General features: G+C 32.1%; 5 protein-coding genes and 1 long non-coding RNA gene across 7 annotated transcripts; 3 read left to right on the top strand and 3 right to left on the bottom strand.

Moving 5' to 3' along the window:
- The first annotated feature begins 206 nt into the window (after window positions 1–206).
- On the top strand, window positions 207–1301 carry LOC116338280 (adrenodoxin-like protein 1, mitochondrial). The gene is made up of 2 exons (XM_031763421.1): window positions 207–324; window positions 503–1301. The coding sequence occupies exon 2, from the start codon at window positions 734–736 to the stop codon at window positions 1220–1222; it is 489 nt and encodes a 162-aa protein (XP_031619281.1). The 5' UTR covers window positions 207–324; window positions 503–733; the 3' UTR covers window positions 1223–1301.
- LOC116338278 (prolyl endopeptidase-like) lies at window positions 215–5241 on the top strand. The gene is made up of 10 exons (XM_031763419.1): window positions 215–324; window positions 2095–2425; window positions 2483–2753; window positions 2833–2975; window positions 3040–3199; window positions 3277–3396; window positions 3461–3541; window positions 3602–3959; window positions 4037–4148; window positions 4327–5241. The coding sequence occupies exons 2-10, from the start codon at window positions 2130–2132 to the stop codon at window positions 4916–4918; spliced, it is 2133 nt and encodes a 710-aa protein (XP_031619279.1). The 5' UTR covers window positions 215–324; window positions 2095–2129; the 3' UTR covers window positions 4919–5241.
- Window positions 5209–6550, bottom strand: LOC116338281. The gene is made up of 5 exons (XM_031763422.1): window positions 6426–6550; window positions 5805–5855; window positions 5660–5728; window positions 5492–5560; window positions 5209–5415 (listed from the first exon to the last, which is right to left on the bottom strand). The coding sequence occupies exons 1-5, from the start codon at window positions 6476–6478 to the stop codon at window positions 5340–5342; spliced, it is 318 nt and encodes a 105-aa protein (XP_031619282.1). The 5' UTR covers window positions 6479–6550; the 3' UTR covers window positions 5209–5339.
- Window positions 6551–13647: 7097 nt separating this feature from the next.
- On the top strand, window positions 13648–16672 carry LOC116338205 (prolyl endopeptidase-like). Its single transcript, XM_031763323.1, has 8 exons — window positions 13648–13898; window positions 13974–14319; window positions 14374–14650; window positions 14734–14867; window positions 14933–15089; window positions 15153–15272; window positions 15335–15415; window positions 15486–16672. The coding sequence occupies exons 1-8, from the start codon at window positions 13850–13852 to the stop codon at window positions 16542–16544; spliced, it is 2223 nt and encodes a 740-aa protein (XP_031619183.1). The 5' UTR covers window positions 13648–13849; the 3' UTR covers window positions 16545–16672.
- Window positions 16673–19899: 3227 nt separating this feature from the next.
- On the bottom strand, window positions 19900–21460 carry LOC116338076. 2 transcript variants are annotated; one of them, XR_004200848.1, is made up of 4 exons: window positions 21365–21460; window positions 20938–21040; window positions 20558–20818; window positions 19900–20493 (listed from the first exon to the last, which is right to left on the bottom strand). It is a non-coding gene; the product is annotated as an uncharacterized LOC116338076 (long non-coding RNA). The 2 variants fall into 2 exon arrangements; XR_004200849.1 differs by having other exon boundaries at window positions 20938–21066; window positions 21365–21454.
- A 100-nt stretch (window positions 21461–21560) lies between these two features.
- Window positions 21561–22433, bottom strand: LOC116338197 (CKLF-like MARVEL transmembrane domain-containing protein 7). The gene is made up of 3 exons (XM_031763309.1): window positions 22149–22433; window positions 21821–22084; window positions 21561–21755 (listed from the first exon to the last, which is right to left on the bottom strand). Exons 1-3 carry the CDS (start codon window positions 22206–22208, stop codon window positions 21687–21689), a joined length of 393 nt encoding a protein of 130 aa, XP_031619169.1. The 5' UTR covers window positions 22209–22433; the 3' UTR covers window positions 21561–21686.

The following is a 22433-nucleotide window of genomic DNA, read 5'->3' as shown; positions in this document are numbered from 1 at the left end:
AGCGCCATGACACTGTCAATGTCTACATTGAACGTTTACTTGCTTAAACGTTCACTTTGCATTACAGTTTATGTGCATCACTTGGACAGTGAAATTTAGCCGAATCACTCGCATCCCCACGAACAATTCATTAAACAAATATTCATTTGTGACCAGAGCTCAATTTCAAATTGAACAGTGCTTATTTAAGTTGATTGAATTCGAGTTTTTGTTTGAATTTTCGATAGCAACATTTCGAAATATTTTCATCCATAAGAATCGTATTCATACGTGTAAAGAGAGAGAGAAAAAAAATACAACTGTAACTCTACGACTTAAACCAAGGTAATTATCGAAATGGCAAGAATTTTACCATAAAACTTTCGCGTTGTAAATCTATATCTTATCACTGCGGCCGATAAAAAATATAAGTGGAGCACGATAATTTGATTGAAATAATTTGCATTTTCCAAAAAAAAAAAAAATACTATGATTGTCTATAGTGTCATCTCTCATAAATCAGTTTGACATCACAACGAAGCGGCATTCAATAAAGATTAAAAAAGTCATCGCAACTTATCGCTTCAGTCAGCATTGGCAATAGCATATAGAGAAAACTGAGGTTATGTTTATTCATTTTATGAAAATGTCACATTCGCTAGCTATAATTTGTTTCAATCATACACACTAAGTACTGTTGTTGTTCATTCAATGAGCTAGCGTGAGAACGAAGCGATAAATTCTATCAAAAAAAATGTTGCGAGTACTTGGAAATCGGTTACGCACACAATGTACCCAATTCACATGGTCAAATCGAGCGAATTTTTCAATAACATCATCAAAACGACACGGTGAATATGAGTGGCAAGATCCAAAATCCAATGAAGAAATTGTGAATATAACATACATAACAAAAGACGGAAATCGAATTGGAATTAAAGGAAAAATCGGTGACAATGTTTTGTATTTAGCCCATCGGCATAACATTGATATGGAAGGTGCATGTGAAGCATCATTGGCGTGTACAACTTGTCACGTATATGTTCATCATGATTATTTGAGCAAATTACCGGAGGCAACCGAAAAAGAAGATGATCTATTGGATATGGCACCATTTCTTAAGGAAAATTCACGGCTTGGTTGTCAAATTATACTCACAAAAGATTTGGATGGGATTGAATTAACATTGCCAGCAGCTACGCGAAACTTTTACGTTGATGGACATAAACCGAAACCGCATTGAATACACATTATACTTTTAAAAACGAAACTATGTGATGCAAATACATTAAATGAATTAGTCGAGACAAAAAACAAACAAATACCGTGCCTATCATTTCATTAGATCATTAGTATTGTTATTATTAGAGTTTGTTGGAATTCGTTGCAGAACAATGGCTCAGGTCCATATTGATTCAATAGTTTAATGACACATCGGTGTGTAAGATTTTTTGGCATGATATTTTAAATTACAGTCAATCAAGTCTAATTACGCTACTTCAAAAACGTAGCATATGATATACCCGCGCAATATAAATGTCAAGTGTGATTGTTCTGACACGAATTAACTATGCAAGAAACTATATACATTTCAGTCAAACTCACACGGTATAATCTCAACTACTTGCGAGAACCGGATAAGTTCTAATCATACATTCAATTTAGATACAGACTTTTGATACCTAGACAAAAGTTTCTTACCGTGTTGAAGAAAGTTTTAAATAGTTGTTTGTCTGTCGGCACTACAGCCATTGTTTCATACCAAAGAAATCGCATTATATCATTTCATTGACGAAAAATAAACACTACAAAATTAACAAGTTTCCGTTGTATTTTTGAAAATAAAAATAAAAATGAAATAGTTGACATTTGCCTCTTGAATCTACGAAATTAATTTAATTTGTACGAAACGGTCTTTATAACTTAGTGTTCCTTCCGTTTACGAATTTAGTATGTTCCAAAACCTTCCACAATTCATTCAAACTTGAGCGATTGTTCTGTGGAACAAAAAAAAAATATTCAATATGAATTCACGGAACATGCATATCAAATTTAATTCAACATTTCCAATCATATTTCTGATCGTATTTTTTATTTTGCTATGGACTTTTGCAGTTAATCGTTACGTGTGTCGAAGCTATACAATAAATATGGTACGTGATTTTACATATCCAGTTGCCCGACGTGATGAGAGCATCGTCGACGATTTTCATGGAAAGAAAATTGCCGATCCATATCGATGGCTGGAAGATCCCGATTCCGAAGAAACGCAGCAATTTGTCGAAGCGGAAAATAAAATTGCACAACCATTTTTGGAAAACTGCGATAAATGGCAAAAGATCAACGAAAAATTAACCGCGCTGTGGAATTTTCCAAAATATACTGTACCTGATCGCCACGGAAAATACTATTTTTCCTATCAAAATACGGGACTTCAAAACCAAAAGTAATTTTTTACAACAAATAAATACCGATTCTTAATAATAATCCATTTTTTTTGCAGTGTTTTGTACAAACAAGATACGTTGAAGGACGAGCCAACCCTATTTTTTGATCCAAATACATTGTCAACCGATGGTACCATTGCATTGTCGGGCAAAGCGTTCAGCGAAGATGGAAATCTACTTGCCTATGGTCTTAGTGAGTCTGGTTCCGATTGGATAAAAATAAAGATTCGCAACGTAGAAACTGGCGAAGATTTTCCCGATTTATTGGAACGAGTAAAGTTCTCATCCATGACATGGACACATGACAACAAAGGATTATTCTATTGCGTGAGTTGGAGAATTAAAAAACTTTCTTTCATTTCGCGAATTTAATAATAATTGTATTAATGAATTTTTTTGTTAACAGCGTTATCCCGATCAAGAAGGAAAAACCGATGGTTCAGAAACCGTTATGAATGAGAATCAAAAATTGTACTATCATCGTGTCGGAGAGTCACAAGAAAAGGATGTACTTGTTGCTGAATTCCCAGAAAATCCATCGTGGCGGATGTAAGTTTTTTTTAATACTACACAAGCGTGCAATTTCTTATGAAAATATTTTTCATTCATTCAGGTCAACTCAAGTTAGTGATTGTGGCAAATATTTGATTGTGACTATCGTCAAAGCATGCCGTGATAATCTGTTGTACTTTGCCGACTTAGAGAAAAATGGTCCAATCAATGGTAAAATTCCATTGACACCCATTGTCACTGAATTCGAGGCTGACTACGATGTAAGCTTACTACAATATTTGATGTATCAAATTGACATTTTTCGCAATTTATTCTAATTTTCTTCTAATGATTACAGTATATCACCAATACCGGTTCCAAGATGGTGTTCCGTACAAATAAAAATGCACCAAACTACCGTCTCATTGTGATTGATTTGAATAATTACACCGAGGAGAATTGGGGAACTCTCATTGAGGTTGAATTTTTAATGCGAATACAAGCGAGGAGAAATGAACTGATAAAATATTGAAATATTACAGGAAGATCCAAAAGACGTTTTAGATTGGGCACATTGCGTTGACAAAGATAAAGTTGTGCTTGGATACCTTCATGATGTCAAGGTATGCATATTGCAACTATAAATATTAGTCAATTGATTTAATTTGAACATTTTCTTCCAGAGTGCTTTGCAAGTCAATAGTCTTGAAACAGGAAAGCTAATTCGCAAATTTCCGCTTGAAATTGGTCAAATCGTTTCGTTCAGTGGGGACAAAAAGTATTCAGAAATCTTTTATCAATTGGTTTCATTCTTAACCCCTGGCACAATTTACCGATATGATTTTTCAAAGCCCGATGAGCAACCGACAGTTTTTCGAGAGGTCAAATTGAATTTGGAAGGATTCGACAAGAATAATTTCAAAGTTGATCAAGTATTCTATCCAAGCCGTGATGGCACCAAAATTCCAATGTTCATTGTGCAAAAGAACACTCAACCAAAGGGATCAAAGCCCTGTTTGTTGTATGGCTACGGTGGATTTAGTGAGTTGAAAATAATTATCGAAATCATATTTCGAGGAATTCAGCAAATATTTTGTATTGCTATATTTTATTTACAGACATTTCGTTGCAACCAACGTTTAGTGTTTCTTTATTGTTCCTAATTGATGCATTTGACGGGATTTTGGCATTTGCTAATATTCGTGGGGGCGGCGAGTATGGTGAAAAATGGTAAATTAATTTATATATATATATTAACTTATTTCTATTGAATATATAGAGAAGAGAGTATGTTATTCAGCGCTTATAGATGAGTAATGTCTGAATAAAAACATACTCTCCTCTCGATATTTTCAATAGATTTGTAATAATTGAAAAACACACGTATAATTGAAATCTATTAATTTAGGCACAATGGTGGCCGTTTACTTAATAAACAAAATGGATTTGATGATTTCCAAGCGGCCGCCAAGTATTTGGTTGAACACAAATACACGGAACACAAGAAAATAGCCATTCAAGGTGGTTCAAATGGTGGTTTGCTAGTTGGAGCTTGTATTAATCAACGACCAGAGCTATTTGGTGCGGCTGTAGCTCAAGTGGGCGTTTTGGATATGCTTCGTTTTCATAAATTCACCATTGGCCATGCATGGATTTCGGACTATGGCAATCCAGATGAAAAGGTTCATTTCGATAATCTTTATAAATTTTCACCAGTACACAATGTACATTCACCGAATAGCACCGACAACCAATACCCGTCAACATTGATTTTGACTGCCGATCATGATGATCGCGTCAGTCCATTGCATTCACTAAAATTTGCTGCTGCTTTACATCATGCTGTTAAAGACAATGAATTCCAAAAGAATCCAATTTTATTGCGAGTCTATAGCAAGGCTGGACATGGGGCTGGCAAACCAACAGCCAAGAAGATCGAAGAATCAACCGATATCCTGACATTTTTATACCAAGCACTAGAAATCGATGCTGACGTTTAATTCCATGACATGTATTTTTATATGAATTTTTATCTAAATGCAAAAAAGCAAAAACAAAAAATATAATTCTAGTATTCAGATCAATATTTAGCAGCAACATTTTTATTCCGCAGTCATTTGCTACAAAATAGTCAACATGGAGCAGAAAATCGGAATGAATTGTATTTTCTTGAATATTAAAAAAAAATGAAATTCAAATTTCGATGATAGGATTTTGGTATTTTTTAGTTACGTTCATAGAACCACTCTTAACTGGAATATGTAAACAAATAAATAAAACGATAGACTCGTAAATTGTTCAATAAACTGTATTTTTGAATGTATCCAAGACTGTTTTTATTTTGTATTGAAATAACACTAGAATTGGTTCGGATCGTTACCAAACTCGGTATATTTGACAATAAAATGTGACTTTCAGTTATTAATTACTCAAATTCATGATATCTCGTTCGATCTGGCGGATTGCTCCAGAGTTTTTATTATTCGCCAGATTTCGTCCAAAATATTGAGAATGTTGATAATAATATAGCAATTAGGAACTTTACTATTTCTTAAATAATCAAATTAACATACATGGCTCCAAGCACTTTGGATATAGCTGAAGACTTTTTGGATTTTGAACTACTTGAGCTTGCCTCTGATCTAGAGTATGAACGGTATTGTGCAATTTATAGAGTATATTCAAAATATATAATTTCATCCTCTCCTTCAAGAGTTTTTGATGAAAATAATCAGACTTACCCCAACTCCTTGATCAGTCTCTCGACTCTCAGAATTTCATCCACGTTTTTATTGGTTTTCAAAGCTTTTCTGAAATATTGAAAGTTTTCATTTAATTTGGTTTAGTTTTCTACTCTATATTACTCATATGAAAACCAAAACGTACATCTGTTCGATAATATTTCGCACGTCTTCTGTTTCATCTGCGTTTATCGGCCTGCAAATGCAAATTGTTTCAATTATTATCACTATAAGCAATGCTACCATCACTTACAATGGCAAATAATGTAAAAAACTGCATGATGGCGCCATCTCTATGTGCTCATGAAAATTAGAACAAAAAGTTTGTGTAGAATGTTAATTGTTTGAAGTTTGAATACGGAATCATTTGTTGTGACGTCTGTCATTTTACGCTCGATAAAGATATACCGTGTAAATTGAACAAAAACCGATTTATTATTTGTATTTAGTGAATTTGTGATGGAAAATAAATTGAAATTACTTTGCACAGTTTGTGTCATCAAAATTAACTGCGAGGACGTTGCATATCACATGGTTTTTCTTCACACAAAATCAGTTGACATTTTTGACTTTTTCGCACCAAAAAAAAAAATGTTTTAATTGCCTTTGGTGCTCGTTTGGATCGCGAGTTCAATGCCAAGCACATAGAGATGTCGCTCGGAACGTGAAGCTCAAAAAAAATATACAGGTGATATAGAAAGCAAGTGATGGTAGAAGCAATGGCCAAATTTACAAAAAGAGAAATAGCTAACTCTTAGCTACTTACAGAGTAACTACTGCCAAAGCGACTAAAGCAAGTATAAATATATTACGGAACATTTTGCTTGGATAATGTATGTTAATCGAGCTGTTGTCTTCAAAACTAAACTGACTTACCACGAACTTGCCACCTTATTTATACCATTTTTCTTTTTCAAAAGACCTCTCTACCAAAGCAACGCAAAAAAGTTTTTCTTAATTCGTGCGTCAATCAAAAATTCCAATACTATATTTTCAAAAACCCTTGAAACTAACATATGGGTAATAAGTTTTGGCACTAAATTCAGACGTTCGCCATTTGAACAACAAACATACAATATTAAATTCTTTTTTATTGGTATATACCTTTATTCATGGGCTATCTAATAGCACATTCACTTTACACTCAACGGACCATTGTCTTTGATTTTTGTCAGTATGCGTTGAACCTTCAAAATCATGCTTTGGCAGACCGATTTGTCGATTTCTATCAACTTTCTCTTTATCCATTCAACCAATTGTTTCAAGTATTTTGGACCTTCGCTTATAACATACATCCAAAAACAGACGAGAAGTAATTAATTCGGTGTTTTTTGTGAAGTTAAAAAGATGGCCCTTTTCTCATGGAAATGCTATTTTTTAAGAAGTGAGCCATTATTGTGGTTTTTTCTGCTTGCAAAGCACAATTTTGTCTTTAATCAGATAGTTCTCAACGAATTCTATCGATTTCAACAACATTTGATTGATAATAGAGCAATTAATGGAGGTTCAACCTTTCGTTTCCGCCCTCAATTTTCGAATAATGGCTCTAAAACACCTTCCAAAGAAGATCCCTCCATACAAACACCCCTTCATCAAAGTTCGGTTTGTCGACGTCTCTAGCCTTATATAGTAGTGCCCTAATATAATCAATACAAAAGAAACCACTTGCATTTGATTCATGGTTCGATATAGCTATGAAAGTTTCACTATCCAAAATGATGAATTTTTCAGTGCAACATGGTGTGAAGTGAACAGCCAATTTTGGACACTCTTTTGAATTTTTTCGTTACTTATTTTGCTGATTACTAATAATTTATTTAAAATCTGACTCTACAGGATGATTGGTCGCGAGGAATGGAAATCATTAGATTTTGAGCGACTTTGGTTGATGGAGAAAAATTTCATGCCTGGAGTGATATCTATGAAAAAGAATCAATTCTTCGTCCAAAAGTCATATGTGTACTTAAACATTCAAAATATGTATTGGGGTTCTTTTGGTACGAGAAAACCGAATCCGAGGTTAGTTTTGAGATATAATCAATTTTTAATGTAGTTTCTTTGAAAAAATCACAAAAAATTGAATTTTTGTATGGGAGCCATGTATGATTTTTTTGTCTAAAAAATAGTCTCTGCAAAGTTTCAGCTCATTATACGATATCATACAGGCATGGTTTCCATACAAAATCCAAATTTTTTAATGACTGTATGAAAAGGGTTTCAAAAATAGTTTTTATGACAAAATTAACGCCTGACATATTTTTATAGCGTTTTGTTAGAAAATAGAATACTTTCAAATGTCATACAAATGAATGTGTCAGAATAAAAACTCGACTTCATATCTCACACTTTTGAAAAATCCTTCAAGAGAGAGCAAGAGGTGAGATACGAAGTTGAGTTTTTATTCTGACACATTCAAATGGGTTCATCATGAAAGTGTGCAAAATCTTTTGCGAGTACTTCTGCTATTAAATTAAAGAATATTTCGATGCCAAATTTTGAACATATTTTTTGGCCTAGAACTTTACGCCGCTTGAAAGGCTTGAAAAATCGAAAAAATATTATTTTGAACTAGCTTAATAAAATACGTATCTACCACCGTGCGGAAAAGTTCGTCTTACTCCTGTAAGACTCTTTATTTCATTTTCATAAAACCTATGTACCAAAGCAACGCAAAGATGTTTTGCATTTATCAATTCGTGTGTCAATCAAATATTTGCATATGTTTAAACAACCCTCCAAACTTTTTTTGCTAACACGTTTTGACAAGAACGCAAGCTTCATGAAGGAATATTCTGTTTATTAAGAAAAATGTTGCACGATCTTTCAACGTGAACAAAATGCGCATTTTCCCACTTCATTGCTATTGCCGATAAAATAGGTCAGACATTTATAAATGTTAATTAACGAAGCGTGTGGTTCATGCTATTTTAAAAATACAATTATATCCATACTTTATCTTGAATGATACCTTAATATTTGCAAACTGTGCTTCGTTCTATTACAAACTTCGTTTAAATGGTTTATCAAGACTATTTTTCATTTTCTTATTTCGAACAAGTGTTTTCTGTTACCAAGGAAGCTATTATACAATATTAAAAAATGTTCATACAATTTCATACAAATTGTAGATTTTTTGGAGCAATATTTAATCTATTCCAGAAAGAGCTAGACCCTCAAATTTTGGCACACTTATTGTACTATCTACGAATTCAAAAAATAAACCGAATTCAATTTTCCAAAATGAAAAATTATAAATTTAGTATGAATTGATATTAGTCTATTTTTATTATATTTATTTATTATTATATTTATTTATTAGTTTTCGACTCATCGTATCCGCGTGCAATTTGAAAATATTAACTATTTATAAGTGTTTTTTGCTGTTTGACGGGATAACTTTTGGCTATTACAGTAAGACGTAGCTAATTGTTTGTTTATTTATTCATTTATTCATTTATATGTTATAATGATGTAATTTTAACTTTGGCCATGGGGGGCGTAGTGACCACTGCGAATTCGGCGGCCCCATTCGGTCTATTTACCTTTACCGTGCAGCCTGGGATGGTGGCTGAGTGTTCATTCGATCTACTGACCCGGGCTGGGCAGCCTGGGATGGTGGCTGAGTGTTCATTCGATCTACTGACCCGGGCTGGTGGACCGTGTGGGTGACCGTTAGAATATCGTTTGTGGTCGTAAGATTATATATTGAAAAGATGTGGTTTTTAACGGTGATCAGATGTTTACCATAGTATATCACTGATTCATACCTTTTTCCCACCAACAAATGTATAAAAAATTGTAAAAACTCAAATGATTCAGCCAGTTTTGGCGGTGAATAAAGATTATTATTATATATTATTATTATTTTTTAATTTAAGACATTTTGCAAATACGATTTTTATTTTTTTAATTTATAATTTTTTTATTAATTAACGACACAATGTAAACAATTAAATAAATAAATAAAATAAAGACTCTTACAGGAGTAAGACAAACTTTTCCCAATGGTGGTAGCGTATAAACTTTTCCGAATGCGTATTCTATTAAGCTAGTTCAAAATATTATTTGTTCGATTTTTCAATCCTTTCAAGTGGCGTACAGTTCTAGCCCAAAAAATATGTTCAAACTTTGGCATCGAAATATTCTTTAATTTAATAGCAGAAGTATTCGCAAAAGATTTTTCAAACTTTCATGATGACACATAAAATGACATGCTTGAGGCAATATTAGATTGTCAAATTGTATTTTGGTTGACTATGTTATTCATATCTTCGTAATTACATCTAGGAAGAGTTACTGAAAGCTAGCGACTGAATAACATATTATAATTGTATGTGTTGTCTCTTTTCTCGTATATACAACGTACGAAAAATCTTATACAACTTTTCCTTGATATTTTGAATACAGCAGTTGTGCTTACAAACATACGTCCTCAGCAGGAGTCCGAAGGGTTCGATTAGCCCCCCCCCCCCTCCCCTGACGAAGTGTTGCCCCTTAAAAAATTTCAAAGAATTCCTTCAATTTGCTAGGGAAAAAGTGAAGCGCAAAAAAAAACGATAAAAGTACACTTCACTTTTTTGCTTACCTATCTCGATTTTTTTCAATTACCCAAATTTTGTTACCATTAGACCAATTTCGATGTTAAATTGAATATTTTGATTGTATTGTTGCATTACTTGTTCTAGCCCTGAAGAAGATCTAAATTAAGTATCGAAAGCTCGGATTACAAATAAAAACGTAGTTTAAAACAACTGAATTGACTGTCATCGTCCGTATTTTCATTGAATAATTTAACATCGATCGTTGATCAAATTTTTTTTACAGGCAAATGAGTATTTTTCATTTCACTGTTTGAACACTAAAATGATTGACAAACACAATAATATGGCGATTTTGTTTGACATTACAGTAAAAACTTCTTACTGAATTTGGTAAATGGCTCTTGGGCGTGCACTTATCTAGATAGTATTTTCCTGTAGAGCCAAGACCTATATATAAATTGACATTTGATTATAGTTTTTTTCGTTTATATTTATGAGTAATTTTTCAAGTGCAGTTTTCAAGTTCTTGAATGTCTTTTGAGAATAGACTTTATGACGAATTCTCTGTAAGATACATGCACTTTTATAGTCAGTTGCTAAAAATTGGCTGTTTATAAGTATAAGTGTTTATAACAATAGGTGAATAGATTAACTTCAAGTAAGCGTAGTTGATGCTTATCACAACCAAAAACATTAATTAAAATAAATTGATATAAATAAAAAAAGATGAATAAACCTTAAATATACGTTTTTATTTTCATGTGCTTCCCCTGCTTCTACGTCATAATATAGATGTAATAATATGATGTTCAAACTCAGGATATACAAATTTGCCTTGGTTATATAAATAAGTGATAAAAATTCATTGTTTGTCCTTTTCTTGGTACGGGTGATAATTAAATTCAAATTTGGACAGATTAAATTGTATGAAAACGATTGATTGTTAAATTGTGTTTTTTGCTAGGTTTTTTGGCTTAGTTTTTCACATCTTCGATATCATGTGTATTTCGCCAACTTGCGAATGTTGATTTATATGAAAAACTCTTGCATTGAAAAACTGTAACATCAACTAGGCACCATTGAAAAGAACTATAGAAAGCTAATTACCCTATAGTCTTAAAAGAGTTATTGTATTTGTTAATATTGAATAGTGTAATAGTATTTGAAAAGCTTTTTTGTTTGGTATTCTTTTGATTTTAGTTATGTTTGGTACATTTATTGGACATAATTTTGAGACATTTCGTATCATTGTTGCATTATTTTTAAATGTTATGAGCTTATGAATATTTATGATATAGACATTATATAACATGATTTATATAAACGCAATTCACTAAGAATGGAATTGTTACTCATAAATTCATTTTTTTTAAAGTACTGATGAATTATTGGTCGATTTTCGATAGGCTGATTTTTTTTGCAGAACACTGAAAATATGTATATCTTATCTTTTTTTGTTAAAATCAGACATTATTGACATTGAGATATTTTTAGCGAGATGAATCAACTCAGCCAGATATCGTCAGGCGCTGAAATGGAGATAAAAAAATAGAAGTGATTGTTATAGTTATAGCAAATGGGTCAATAAGTTTTTGGTGTTAATTACGCTTACATTGCTACAATCACTACCTTCCAAATTCATTCTCCAGGGGGTGTGGAGTAATCAGATCCCTGGTCAGAAACTATGACACTTGTCTGTTATTATTAAAAAGGAGTAGGTAAATCAATTTGTTCCGGGAACAAAATCCAATTGTCAAATAAAAGAAAAAAAGATTGATTTCAACCATAGGAATTCGATTTTGTTCCCGAAACAAAATCAAAAATGTGAAATAAAAGTAAATTATTTTGATTTCAACTATAGGAATCAAATTTACTTTTATTTCGAATTCTTGTGGTTGAAATCAACTTGAGTAAAATACTCCCGGGGAGTAATTATAATGGTAAGTAAAGGTGGGATGGATAACGATAAACACACATTGATAACAAATCAAATCTGCTATAATTCCACATCTGTGTTGCATTTAGAGGTGCCCACTGAACCGAACTGAACAGTTTATGTTCGAAAAATATTATATTTTCATGTTCGTGTTCGTTCGGGTTCGGTTCAAGTTGATCGCAAAAAAAATATTGCAATCATATTCGTTCACGTTCGGTTCACGTTCGGTTCACGTTCATTTTAACTGTTCAAATTAAAACTGTAAACTTCAAAAGATGGTGGGAAAATTAAAAAAAATTCAAAGCCTGAAAACCTCATTAGATTTTTTTTCCCAAAATATCAATAAAAGTGGCAACCAAATGCAAACTTTAAACACTTTCGACATATTTCAAAATATTTCCCGAATATCAGGTAGTATCATTTAAAAATTATTAAATTAGAAATATCACTGAGAGATAAAAAGTTTTAATTTGGATATTAAGGCAATTTAAATAGTTTTTTCTCTGTTTATTATGACTATTTAAATTCACAATTATCAAATATGACCAATTTTAGGAACTGAAAGATGAATTTTTTTTTTGATATCTAAGCGATTGAAATGATTTTTTTATTCTTATTAGCACAGTTTGTTTTGAATATAAATCAGAAACTATCCAAAAATAATCAGTTTGAGATTGTCATAGAAGCGCTTTTTATTCATATGTGTGCAATTTTGAATTTATGAACTGAGAGATGAAAATTTTTGTTTTTCGTATTGAAGCGATTTAAATTACGTTTTTTTTCATTATCATTATTAAAATTCACACAAATTAAAAAAGAAACAAAAACAACTCAATTTCAAATATTCGTAGAAAAAATTTGAACATATAGTCGCGTAATATATGAGACACTTCATTTGACAGAATGACATTTGAAGCGTGATTCGCTCACGCATGACAAATGACAGGTTATGTGTCAAATGAATTGGCGAATTTGCATTGTTTTGGTTTATTGTGGTAAAATTGTTAGTTTTTGTGTTACTTTTATTAATATTTAAGCAATAATATTGATATTAAAATTATATTTCATGTTTTTTATTTTGTTCAATCTTATAATTTCATTAATTACACATTCTGGCGTGAATGCGACATGAAATCAATTTACAAATGTGTTTTTAGTCCAGGAAGTGACATCGGCGACCAATCAGCATCGAAAATCAAATGAATCACTTAGAATAAATCAACATTACTAGATAAATGTCTTCAAATGCGTTACTGAAAAAAGTCAGTCAGCAAAAGCGTTATAAAATATATGGACGATGTCACGCTTTTGTTGGCGAACTTTTTTATATAACGCGTCACATACAGTTTTTGACACTATTACTGACGTGCTTTTTTCTATAACGCATTTGAAGACATTTATCTAGTAATGCTGATTTATTCTAGGCGGTTCAAATAATCTTATGCAGAATTTTACGCTCTTCAAAATGATACTAGCCACTTTTTAATATTTTCCATGTGGAAACACCCTAATGATCATTGATAAGATAATTCTGCTATCAATTTATTCAGTTTATATTATTAATGAATAGTGTGGTCACAAAAAACAGAAAACTTGAGTTATTCAATCAATTGTTTTTATCGCACAACCATTTGTCTAACACTGATAATAGCGAACAATATAAAAATGAGAATTAAAGCTATATCAAGTTAGTGCCAACAAGGAAGTAATAAAATGAAATACACCTCATCGATACCATTGTGTTTAATCGCAGTTTTGACTGGTAATAAATTATTTAAAATAAAGTTTTTTTTTTTTGGAAATTGAATTGGTTTTTCTGCATTACAACTTGTTTCAGTAAAAGTCGATGCGTATGGCATTAATAGCGCGGATAAAAATCGAAATTTTATCAAAACCCCAATGAAATACCCAGATGCGCGACGAGACGAAAGCATCCTCGAAGATTTACATGGAAAGAAAATTGCCGATCCATATCGATGGCTCGAAGATCCATTTTCGGAAGAGACAAAACAGTTTGTCGATGCTGAAAATGAAATATCACAATCATTTTTAGAGAATAACGATAAATGGAAAAAAATCAATACAAATTTAACCAAACTATGGAACTATCAAAAATACTTTGTTCCAATGCGACACGGAAAATACTATTTTTCATTTAGAAATTCTGGCCTACAAAATCAGAAGTAATATCAAATTAATTTTGAAAACCTTCGACTGACCTTGATAATTTTTTTCAGTGTGCTTTATAAACAAAACTCTTTAAACGATGATGAGGAGCCAACAGTATTTTTGGATCCAAATGCATTCTCATCGGACGGAACGATTTCTTTGCAAGAACAAGCTTTTTCTAAAGACGGAAATCTGTTCGCTTATGGTGTCAGTGAATCGGGCTCAGATTGGATTAAAATCAAAATTCGCAACGTTCAAACTGGCGAAGATTATTCTGAACTTTTGGAAAGAATAAAGTTCACATCGTTGGCATGGACACATGACAATAAAGGATTTTTCTATAATGTATGTAAATTTGATTCAATTTTTCTGCAGTCTTGCGTGGAAAGTGTAGCATATATAAAATTTATGATTTTTATTAATCCCAGCGTTACGATCAAGGTGGAGATGGATCTGAAACGGATACAAATGAAAATCAAAAACTGTACTATCATCGTGTCGGTGAGCCTCAAGAAAAGGATGTGCTAGTTGTCGAATTCACAGATAATCTGGATTGGTTGATGTGAGTTACTCCAAATGCACACTTCTGCGAGTATTTCTTTATTTATTCATTTGGTAAAAATACAGAGTAGCCACCGTTAGCTTATGCGGCAAATATTTGATTGTGACACCATATAATGGTCATCAAAGTTCATTGTATTTTGCTGATTTGGAGAAGAACGGAGCCATCGTTGGCAAGATTTTGCTTACATCAATAGTAACGAAATTTGAAGCTGAATATGTTGTATGTATTAAAAAAACCTTTTCAAAATATTTCTTTTCGTATTTCGCTAATTATTATGTTTAGTATATTACCAATACCGGATCAAAAGTAGTATTCCGTACCAATATCAGAGCACCAAATTATCGTGTTGTCGTAATCGATTTCAACCACTTCACTGAAGATAATTGGACCACGCTTGTTAAAGTAAGATTTTGATAAGGTTTGAAAAGTAGAAATTTAAAAAAAAAATCGAATAACAATTAAAGGAAGACTCGAAAGATGTGATACAGTGGGCAAAACATGTTGATAAGGATAAACTTGTGATTTCATATCTTCAAGATGTAAAGGTTTGTGTTTATTGTTTACATAACATCTAAAACACTTTGCGATACAATATAATAGAATTCAATTTTGTAGGATATTTTAAAAGTACATTGTCTCGAAACTGGAAAATTGTTACGTAAATTCCCTCTTGAAATTGGAACTATAGTTGGTTTCAGTGGAAATGAAAAGTACTCCGAAGTCTTTTACCAATTGGAGTCATTTTTGACGCCTGGAACTATCTATCGTTATGATTTTTCGAATCCCGATACTGAACCAACCGTTTTTATTGAAAACAAATTAAATTTGAATGGATTCGATAAGAAAAACTTTAAAGTCGAACAGGTGTTCTATCCAAGCCATGATGGTACCAAAATCCCAATGTTCATTGTTCAAAAGAAAACTGCATCAAAAACCAAACCCGTTTTATTGCATGGCTACGGTGGATTCAATATTGCAATCCCACCAGAATTCAAGGTGCCATTTTTATTTTTTGTCAATGCATTTGATGGAATTTTGGCCATAGCAAATATTCGTGGTGGAGCTGAATACGGGCAAAAATGGCATGATGCTGGAAAATTGTTGAACAAACAAAATGTATTCGATGATTTCCAAGCGGCTGCAGAATATTTAGTTACACAGAAGTATACGATAAATAAGAAAATTGCCATTTATGGTCGTTCAAATGGTGGCTTGCTAGTTGGAGCTTGTATTAATCAACGACCAGAGCTATTTGGTGCGGCTGTAGCTCAGGTGGGCGTTATGGATATGCTTCGTTTTCATAAATTCACCAGTGGTCATTCATGGATTACTGATTATGGTGACCCTGATGAAAAAGTTCATTTCGATAATCTCTATAAATTCTCGCCGTTACATAATGTTCATGTGCCAAATAGCACTGTTAACCAATATCCGCCAACAATCATTTTAACGGGCGACCATGATGACAGAGTAAGCCCATTACACTCATTGAAATTGACTGCCACCCTACAACATGCGGTGAAAAATAATAAATTTCAAAACAACCCAATTCTTCTTCGTGTATACAGTAAGGCTGGACATGGCGACGGTAAACCAATCGCAAAACGAATCGAAGAAGAGACCGATATTCATACGTTTTTATACCAATCACTGCAAATCGATGCTGATATTTAGTGAAATGTATTATTCAGCTGTTAATAATTAAGAACGCTGCATAGTGCCCAAATATAGACGGAATTATTTCTTGTCATTCGAAAGTTGTAACAACATTTTAATAAACAGAATTTCTATTGCTTTCCCAACATTTTTCCTTCTCAGCTTACTACATAATAGTTACTATAATCAATTAGCAATCGAAAATAGAGCAAATGGTTATTTTGTAATGTTTAATCAGCTGTTATTAATAATTTTTGTTGTTCGTTGCAAAGCACATTCATTTTGATTAGGTATATGACGAAATCTTACAATGATAATTCATTTTATTCGTAAGAAGAATATGCTAGGGGGTGGACACGTGGAATAGGATTAGACTTTTTAGTGTAAAAATTCGAGAAATTAAAGTGGAATAGAGAATTCAGTAGCTGGATTCACGTGGATTCACTAATCCCGTGTATGGAATAGCGAAAATGGGTTAATACAAAGTTTTTGTAATCGATAGTACAGAATTTGATAAAAGCATTGAACTTGTTTTGAGATAGTAATTTGTTCTTTTTTGAAATATTTTTTAGTTCAAAAGTCGATTACAAATTTACAAAACAATAGATACACTTTCTCAAAATTTTATTGATGAAAAAAATAATTTTAATTATCAATAACAAAATGTCATACTCCAGTATCGATAAATAAGTTTTCAACAAAGTGAATAGCGGCGAAATGTGACATCACATTTGACAATGAAATGACGGATTGGTGGAATAGTAGGATTAGTGTTTTTATATTGGAATCATGGTTTAATCGTTTGTGTCTCCCCTCTAGAGAATGTGATAACTTGTCTTACTCAAGACATACTTATCAAAAAAGTTCAATACACAAATGATTTAAAAAAAAAACAGTACTTGCTCATCTTTTACATTCGCATTTGTTGATAACATCTTATATAAAAGGAAAGGTCCGACCTTGAAATGAACTTAGTTTTTGGAGAGGATTTGAATCGGACACTCGAAACAAAGTTTAAAGAAAATAATGAAAGAATTTCGGCCAACAATCGAAAATGTATGGTACCCCCACTTGTATTGTAAATTCTTCAAATTTGTTGAGATTAGATATTTTGGTAATAAAATAAGATTCACAAGCTTTCACTGTAAACGTAAAAAAATATAATAGTTTTTTCTATAGTAAATTTTTCAAAAAAATATTTTTATACGTCGCAAATTCTAAAAACGATTTTTTTTTATTACTATAAATACCGATATTGGATCCGGAAAACCATGGCAAAACCGGTCTAATTCAGGAGAATTAGAGGAAATACTTAATATTATCTTAAATATATTTTGGAAATAAAATAATAAAATAAATTAAATTAAAAATGATAAAAAAATAACAAAATAAGAATAAGTTATTAAATAAATAAATAAATAAATAATTCAATAAATAATAAAATAAAATAGAATAAAATAAATAATTGAATAAATAGACAAATAATAAAAAATAATAATAAAATAAATATTTTATGAAAAAAGATGGATCACGAGAATGGAAAACAAGCAGTTTACAAATATATAAATGACAAGAAATTGATAGAAAAAAACTAATTATTCCGATTCGCGAAGCCATTGCTTTAAATAAAATTTAAATGAATTAACCGATTCACAATCTCTAATCGTATTTGGAATTGAATTGAAAAAATTAATTGCAGCGAAACCGAACGCACGTTTATCAAACTCAGAACGAGGCTTTACTTGAACACGAAGTTGGCCGTCTGAACGTCTCGAATTCTCTTTCAACACAAACATATCATTTAAATAAAGAGGTGAGCGGAATTTAAGTTGCTTAAAAATGAATATGGCAGAATTTAATTTAGCCTTAGACTCAGGAGTGAGCCCATTTATTCGTTTACGATATTCACTGATATGATCACTTCGTTTCAAGCCGAAAATATAACGAATTTTATCGTTATCAGCTATTAAGATACGATTTTGTTGATTGGCAGAGCCATGAGCTCCCCAACCATATGTGATCACATCACCATAACTCAATATGGGATCGATTAACGAAGTAGCAACATCGAGTTTTACATAGTTTGGGATGATGTGACGAGTGTGGCGAATTCTACTCAACACACCATAAACTTTTTGTAATTTTTCTTTATTATGCTCTTCAAAATTCATATTTTCATCAAATATCACACCAAGATTTTTCAAGGATTTGCAATACTCAAGTTGTTCGCCATCAACAACGACGTCGTTAATTACATCAAAATTTAACCGATTTGTATTATATTTAGACCTTATTACTTTCTATTTTGCTTTATTCAAAACTAGACCGCGACGTGTAATAAAATCATTAATTTTTGCTAAATCGGAGTTTACTTTGATTATCCCGTCATTAATTTTATCAAAATCTACTTCAATGTGCGCTTGGAAATCGTCTGCAAATAAATGACCGATCATGTGTTCTGAAACGTTGAGAGTATCATTGAAAAATAGCGAAAAATTTTTTTGACCGAAATTAGTTCCTTGTTGTTCGTTTATTACCTGCAAGATCATATTAACGACGAATCAATTTTTGGAATCTCTGATAATAGGGAAATTAAAATAAGCCTCGGTGATTCCCAATTTTAACAAAATACGAAATGAACTACCTTTCAATATGTTTCTTATGTGAAGAAACTTTTGATCGTACGTACGTTCTCCAAAGAATTTAAAAAAATATATATATGTTCATTTCTATAGTTGCACAAAAAAAATCAAGCACTAATGTCGCTCGTGTTTGCACGGACATTTTGACCGTCCGTACGTAATATACTTAAACTGTTTTTGACCGTACGTAACGGTTTTTGTCCGTCCGTCCGGACACTTATGTCTCTAAGCCTTTTCGTATATTAAATAACCATATTTTCCTATCATAGTTTTTGGTTTTTATGAAATTAGTACTCACTGACACACTTCTCGATGTATTAATGTCAAGTTGTATAGGCGCAATTTAGCTACTTTCAATGAATTGTTTCCACTCAAATCATTATTCAGTTGCTTTACCTCCCAGGCAATTAATACCGCGAAAATTAAAGGACTTATCACCAGCAAAATGATAACTAAATCACAAGCTATGATAATATGAACGAAGCCACAAAAACCAAAATGACGTGGAGCATACAGGAAATAATGTATCCATATAGCGTTGCAGGATCGATACCAGGAATATACAGTGTAATTGCATATTCCATTTCATTAAAAACAAAGTAGCTAATAATTGGAAAAATCACAACTACGTTTCCGTTTGAGAGAATACTAGCTTACATGCCCTTAAATAAATATTCCGTGTATAGAGCACATTTGTTGAAAAATGCCATGCGTTTTCCAAATAATAAATATTTCATGGTCAGAAAAGTATTTGTGTTTTATTTTACTTAAATCGAAAATTAAGCTTTTTATCGCTACTTTGAATTTCAGTTAACAGGGACCGGTTTGCGCATATTTCTATGCCTGATAGCTATGCTAAGCATAGCGGAGACGTAAGCTGCAACGCACCCGTCGCCATTCGATTCGAGCTATATTGTATGCGTACGTCTCTCAATGCACGGTCGCCTGGATACATGTTCGTTGTATTGTTCATATAGAGTGAACGGCGATGCGTCGGTGGCGTTTGCGGCTATGCTTGGCATATCTATGCTACCTAGCGTATTTAGGCAAGCATAGAAATATGCGCGAACCGGTCCCTGTCAGTTAAAGGGTTTCAACATCAAAACCAGTTAATTGCCTGAATATTAATTTTCATTTTCAAAAAGCTCTCCAATAAAATCTCCTTTTCATTAAAATAAATAAACCCTAACAATTGTTGTTCGGAAAAATCGAAAGATTTTTCCAATATTTTAATAATAGCCCCAACCATTAACGCCCGAAACAACCAGTTTATACATTATACATGTGTCGATCATGAAGATAAACATTGTTAAATATCCACACACCTAAAATTGAAAAAAGTCTTATCATTATTTCGATTCATCGATAAAGTATATTTAAAATACTAACGGCGGCTGTTCTTAAAACATCGTTTGTATCTCTAATTATGAGTGTCGAAATCAGCAAATATGCATGTGATGAAATTAAAGCAAAAGCCATTTCAACTTTGGCCCAATTAATTGTTATACGATTATCGATTCTGAATACAAATAAAAGTAGAAAAATAAACGTCATTACGAATCCCACAACGCCAACGATAAAGCAAAATTCTTCCACAATGCCATGTATCGGACTTGCTCTTGTACATATGAAAGTAATGAGACCCAGAATCTAAAATTAAAAAAATACAAAAACACATACACACCACACACATGTTATTCAGGTGTGTACGTTAAAGGTAGTAGTAATACAAAAGTAATGATAATATTATTTCCAGTTGTTATACGCACCACAGCAAGACACTTTAAAAATGCGGGAATCGTGCGTAATCGTAAGAGCGCGGAATACATGATGGTTTTCAATGTCAGATGTGGAATTACTCGTTCCAAATTACTGCGAAGAATTTTTTTTAAACAATACTAAAAACTTGATCAATATGTTATAGCAGAGAAGTAACTTAACAAATATGACATAAACTGATTTATTGACTATTAATTCCAAATATAAGCATGTAATTTTATTAGTTTTATTTTCAATTTTGTTGGATAGTATGTGCATTAATCACGAAAATTAGTTCAGAATATTCATTATTCACCGACATGAAAATTTCGTTACAACTTCAAATGTCAAATTCAGAAACGGATGAAAAACCAATTAAAAATATACTAGTTTGAATTAAATAAAAAGTAAAAAATGAAATATTGTCACCGTTCGCACCTACGAAAATTAAAAACCTTCACAGCCAGTTCAATTTTAGTGAAAAATCACTTGAAAACGTTTGAAAAATAGGTTTGCTTACGAATGAAATATCTAGACAGAAATGTCATTCAATATTTCATTTGGTTGACGCTGAAAATGTTTCCGATAAGATATAAATTGTTGATAAGAAACATTCTCAATAATACACAAAACGTTTGCATTGTTATGATAAGACTTTATTATTTGGATGGTGTTCATGACTAATACGTTTTGATTGCTCACGAGCGATTTCATTAAAAAAGTTGGAATGGTAGTAATCACTGTCATTTGTCTATTTTGCTCAAGCTCTTTCTCGATATCTCAAAAATGCGTCTACTGCGTACACAACCATTGCTAAGTACCCGAAAATCTAAAAATCGAATGTTTCCAATATAAATTAAATTTTTTTCAAAAACTGTATCGAAAAGTACTTACAGCGCCTGCTATTAACAACGAAAGCGATGTGACCACGATAAGCGATGAAATCACAAGAAAACCAATGGCAGCAATAACAGAAAAGTATAATTCGATTGTATCCAAATAGACTCCGAATATATTGTCGGCTTTTATCAGGTATAAAACGAGAAGAATGGTCGTCGGTATAAATGCAAGGATCGCTATTGTCCAAAAGAAGTCAGACGCACCCCATGAGCCGGTGATATTCAATTTGGTGCAAATGAAACCGGCAATTTCAAAAATCTTAAATGAAAAATGCATTCTTATTCGATTTGGATTCACGTAACGCTGACATTATGTGACATACCAAACACAATATCTTCAATATAGCTGGAACCGTTCGTAAGCGTTCCCACATCGAGTCCATGGTGTTTTCGTTAAATATAAAACATGAATTTATTGACAAAGACGTAAAAATTTAGCAACTACTTCGTATTGATTGAAGGTAATTATTAGTATAGATACAAAAATGTTATCATCAGGAAAAAACACTGAAATGAGACTTTTAGTTGACACTCTCTAGTTTTCAAGTCTAACACATCAAATGAATATTTAACAAACTAAGAAAAAAATTCAATGATTGTATTGCTTC

The sequence above is a fragment of the Contarinia nasturtii genome, unplaced genomic scaffold (assembly GCF_009176525.2).
Source record: "Contarinia nasturtii isolate CC-2019 unplaced genomic scaffold, AAFC_CNas_1.1 Cnas_scaffold_350, whole genome shotgun sequence".
Classification (NCBI taxonomy): domain Eukaryota; kingdom Metazoa; phylum Arthropoda; class Insecta; order Diptera; family Cecidomyiidae; genus Contarinia; species Contarinia nasturtii.
Note: the sequence above shows the minus strand (reverse complement) of the source record. Positions and strands in the feature narration are given on the sequence as shown.

Coding starts and splice junctions, on each gene's coding strand:
- LOC116338280 (XM_031763421.1), top strand. CDS start 734: ATGTTGCGAGTACTTGGAAATCGGTTACGCACACAATGTACCCAATTC.
- LOC116338281 (XM_031763422.1), bottom strand. CDS start 6,478: ATGTTCCGTAATATATTTATACTTGCTTTAGTCGCTTTGGCAGTAGTT. Junction 5,729..5,804: donor CGAAATATTATCGAACAGAT/GTACGTTTTGGT, acceptor TCAATATTTCAG/AAAAGCTTTGAAAACCAATA. Junction 5,561..5,659: donor AGACTGATCAAGGAGTTGGG/GTAAGTCTGATT, acceptor TTCATACTCTAG/ATCAGAGGCAAGCTCAAGTA.
- LOC116338205 (XM_031763323.1), top strand. CDS start 13,850: ATGAAATACACCTCATCGATACCATTGTGTTTAATCGCAGTTTTGACT. Junction 13,899..13,973: donor TTTAATCGCAGTTTTGACTG/GTAATAAATTAT, acceptor AACTTGTTTCAG/TAAAAGTCGATGCGTATGGC. Junction 14,868..14,932: donor GATAATCTGGATTGGTTGAT/GTGAGTTACTCC, acceptor GTAAAAATACAG/AGTAGCCACCGTTAGCTTAT.
- LOC116338197 (XM_031763309.1), bottom strand. CDS start 22,208: ATGGACTCGATGTGGGAACGCTTACGAACGGTTCCAGCTATATTGAAG. Junction 22,085..22,148: donor TATTGAAGATATTGTGTTTG/GTATGTCACATA, acceptor TTTTCATTTAAG/ATTTTTGAAATTGCCGGTTT. Junction 21,756..21,820: donor CGTTGTTAATAGCAGGCGCT/GTAAGTACTTTT, acceptor TTCGATTTTTAG/ATTTTCGGGTACTTAGCAAT.
- LOC116338278 (XM_031763419.1), top strand. CDS start 2,130: ATGGTACGTGATTTTACATATCCAGTTGCCCGACGTGATGAGAGCATC. Junction 2,976..3,039: donor GAAAATCCATCGTGGCGGAT/GTAAGTTTTTTT, acceptor TCATTCATTCAG/GTCAACTCAAGTTAGTGATT. Junction 3,200..3,276: donor AATTCGAGGCTGACTACGAT/GTAAGCTTACTA, acceptor TAATGATTACAG/TATATCACCAATACCGGTTC.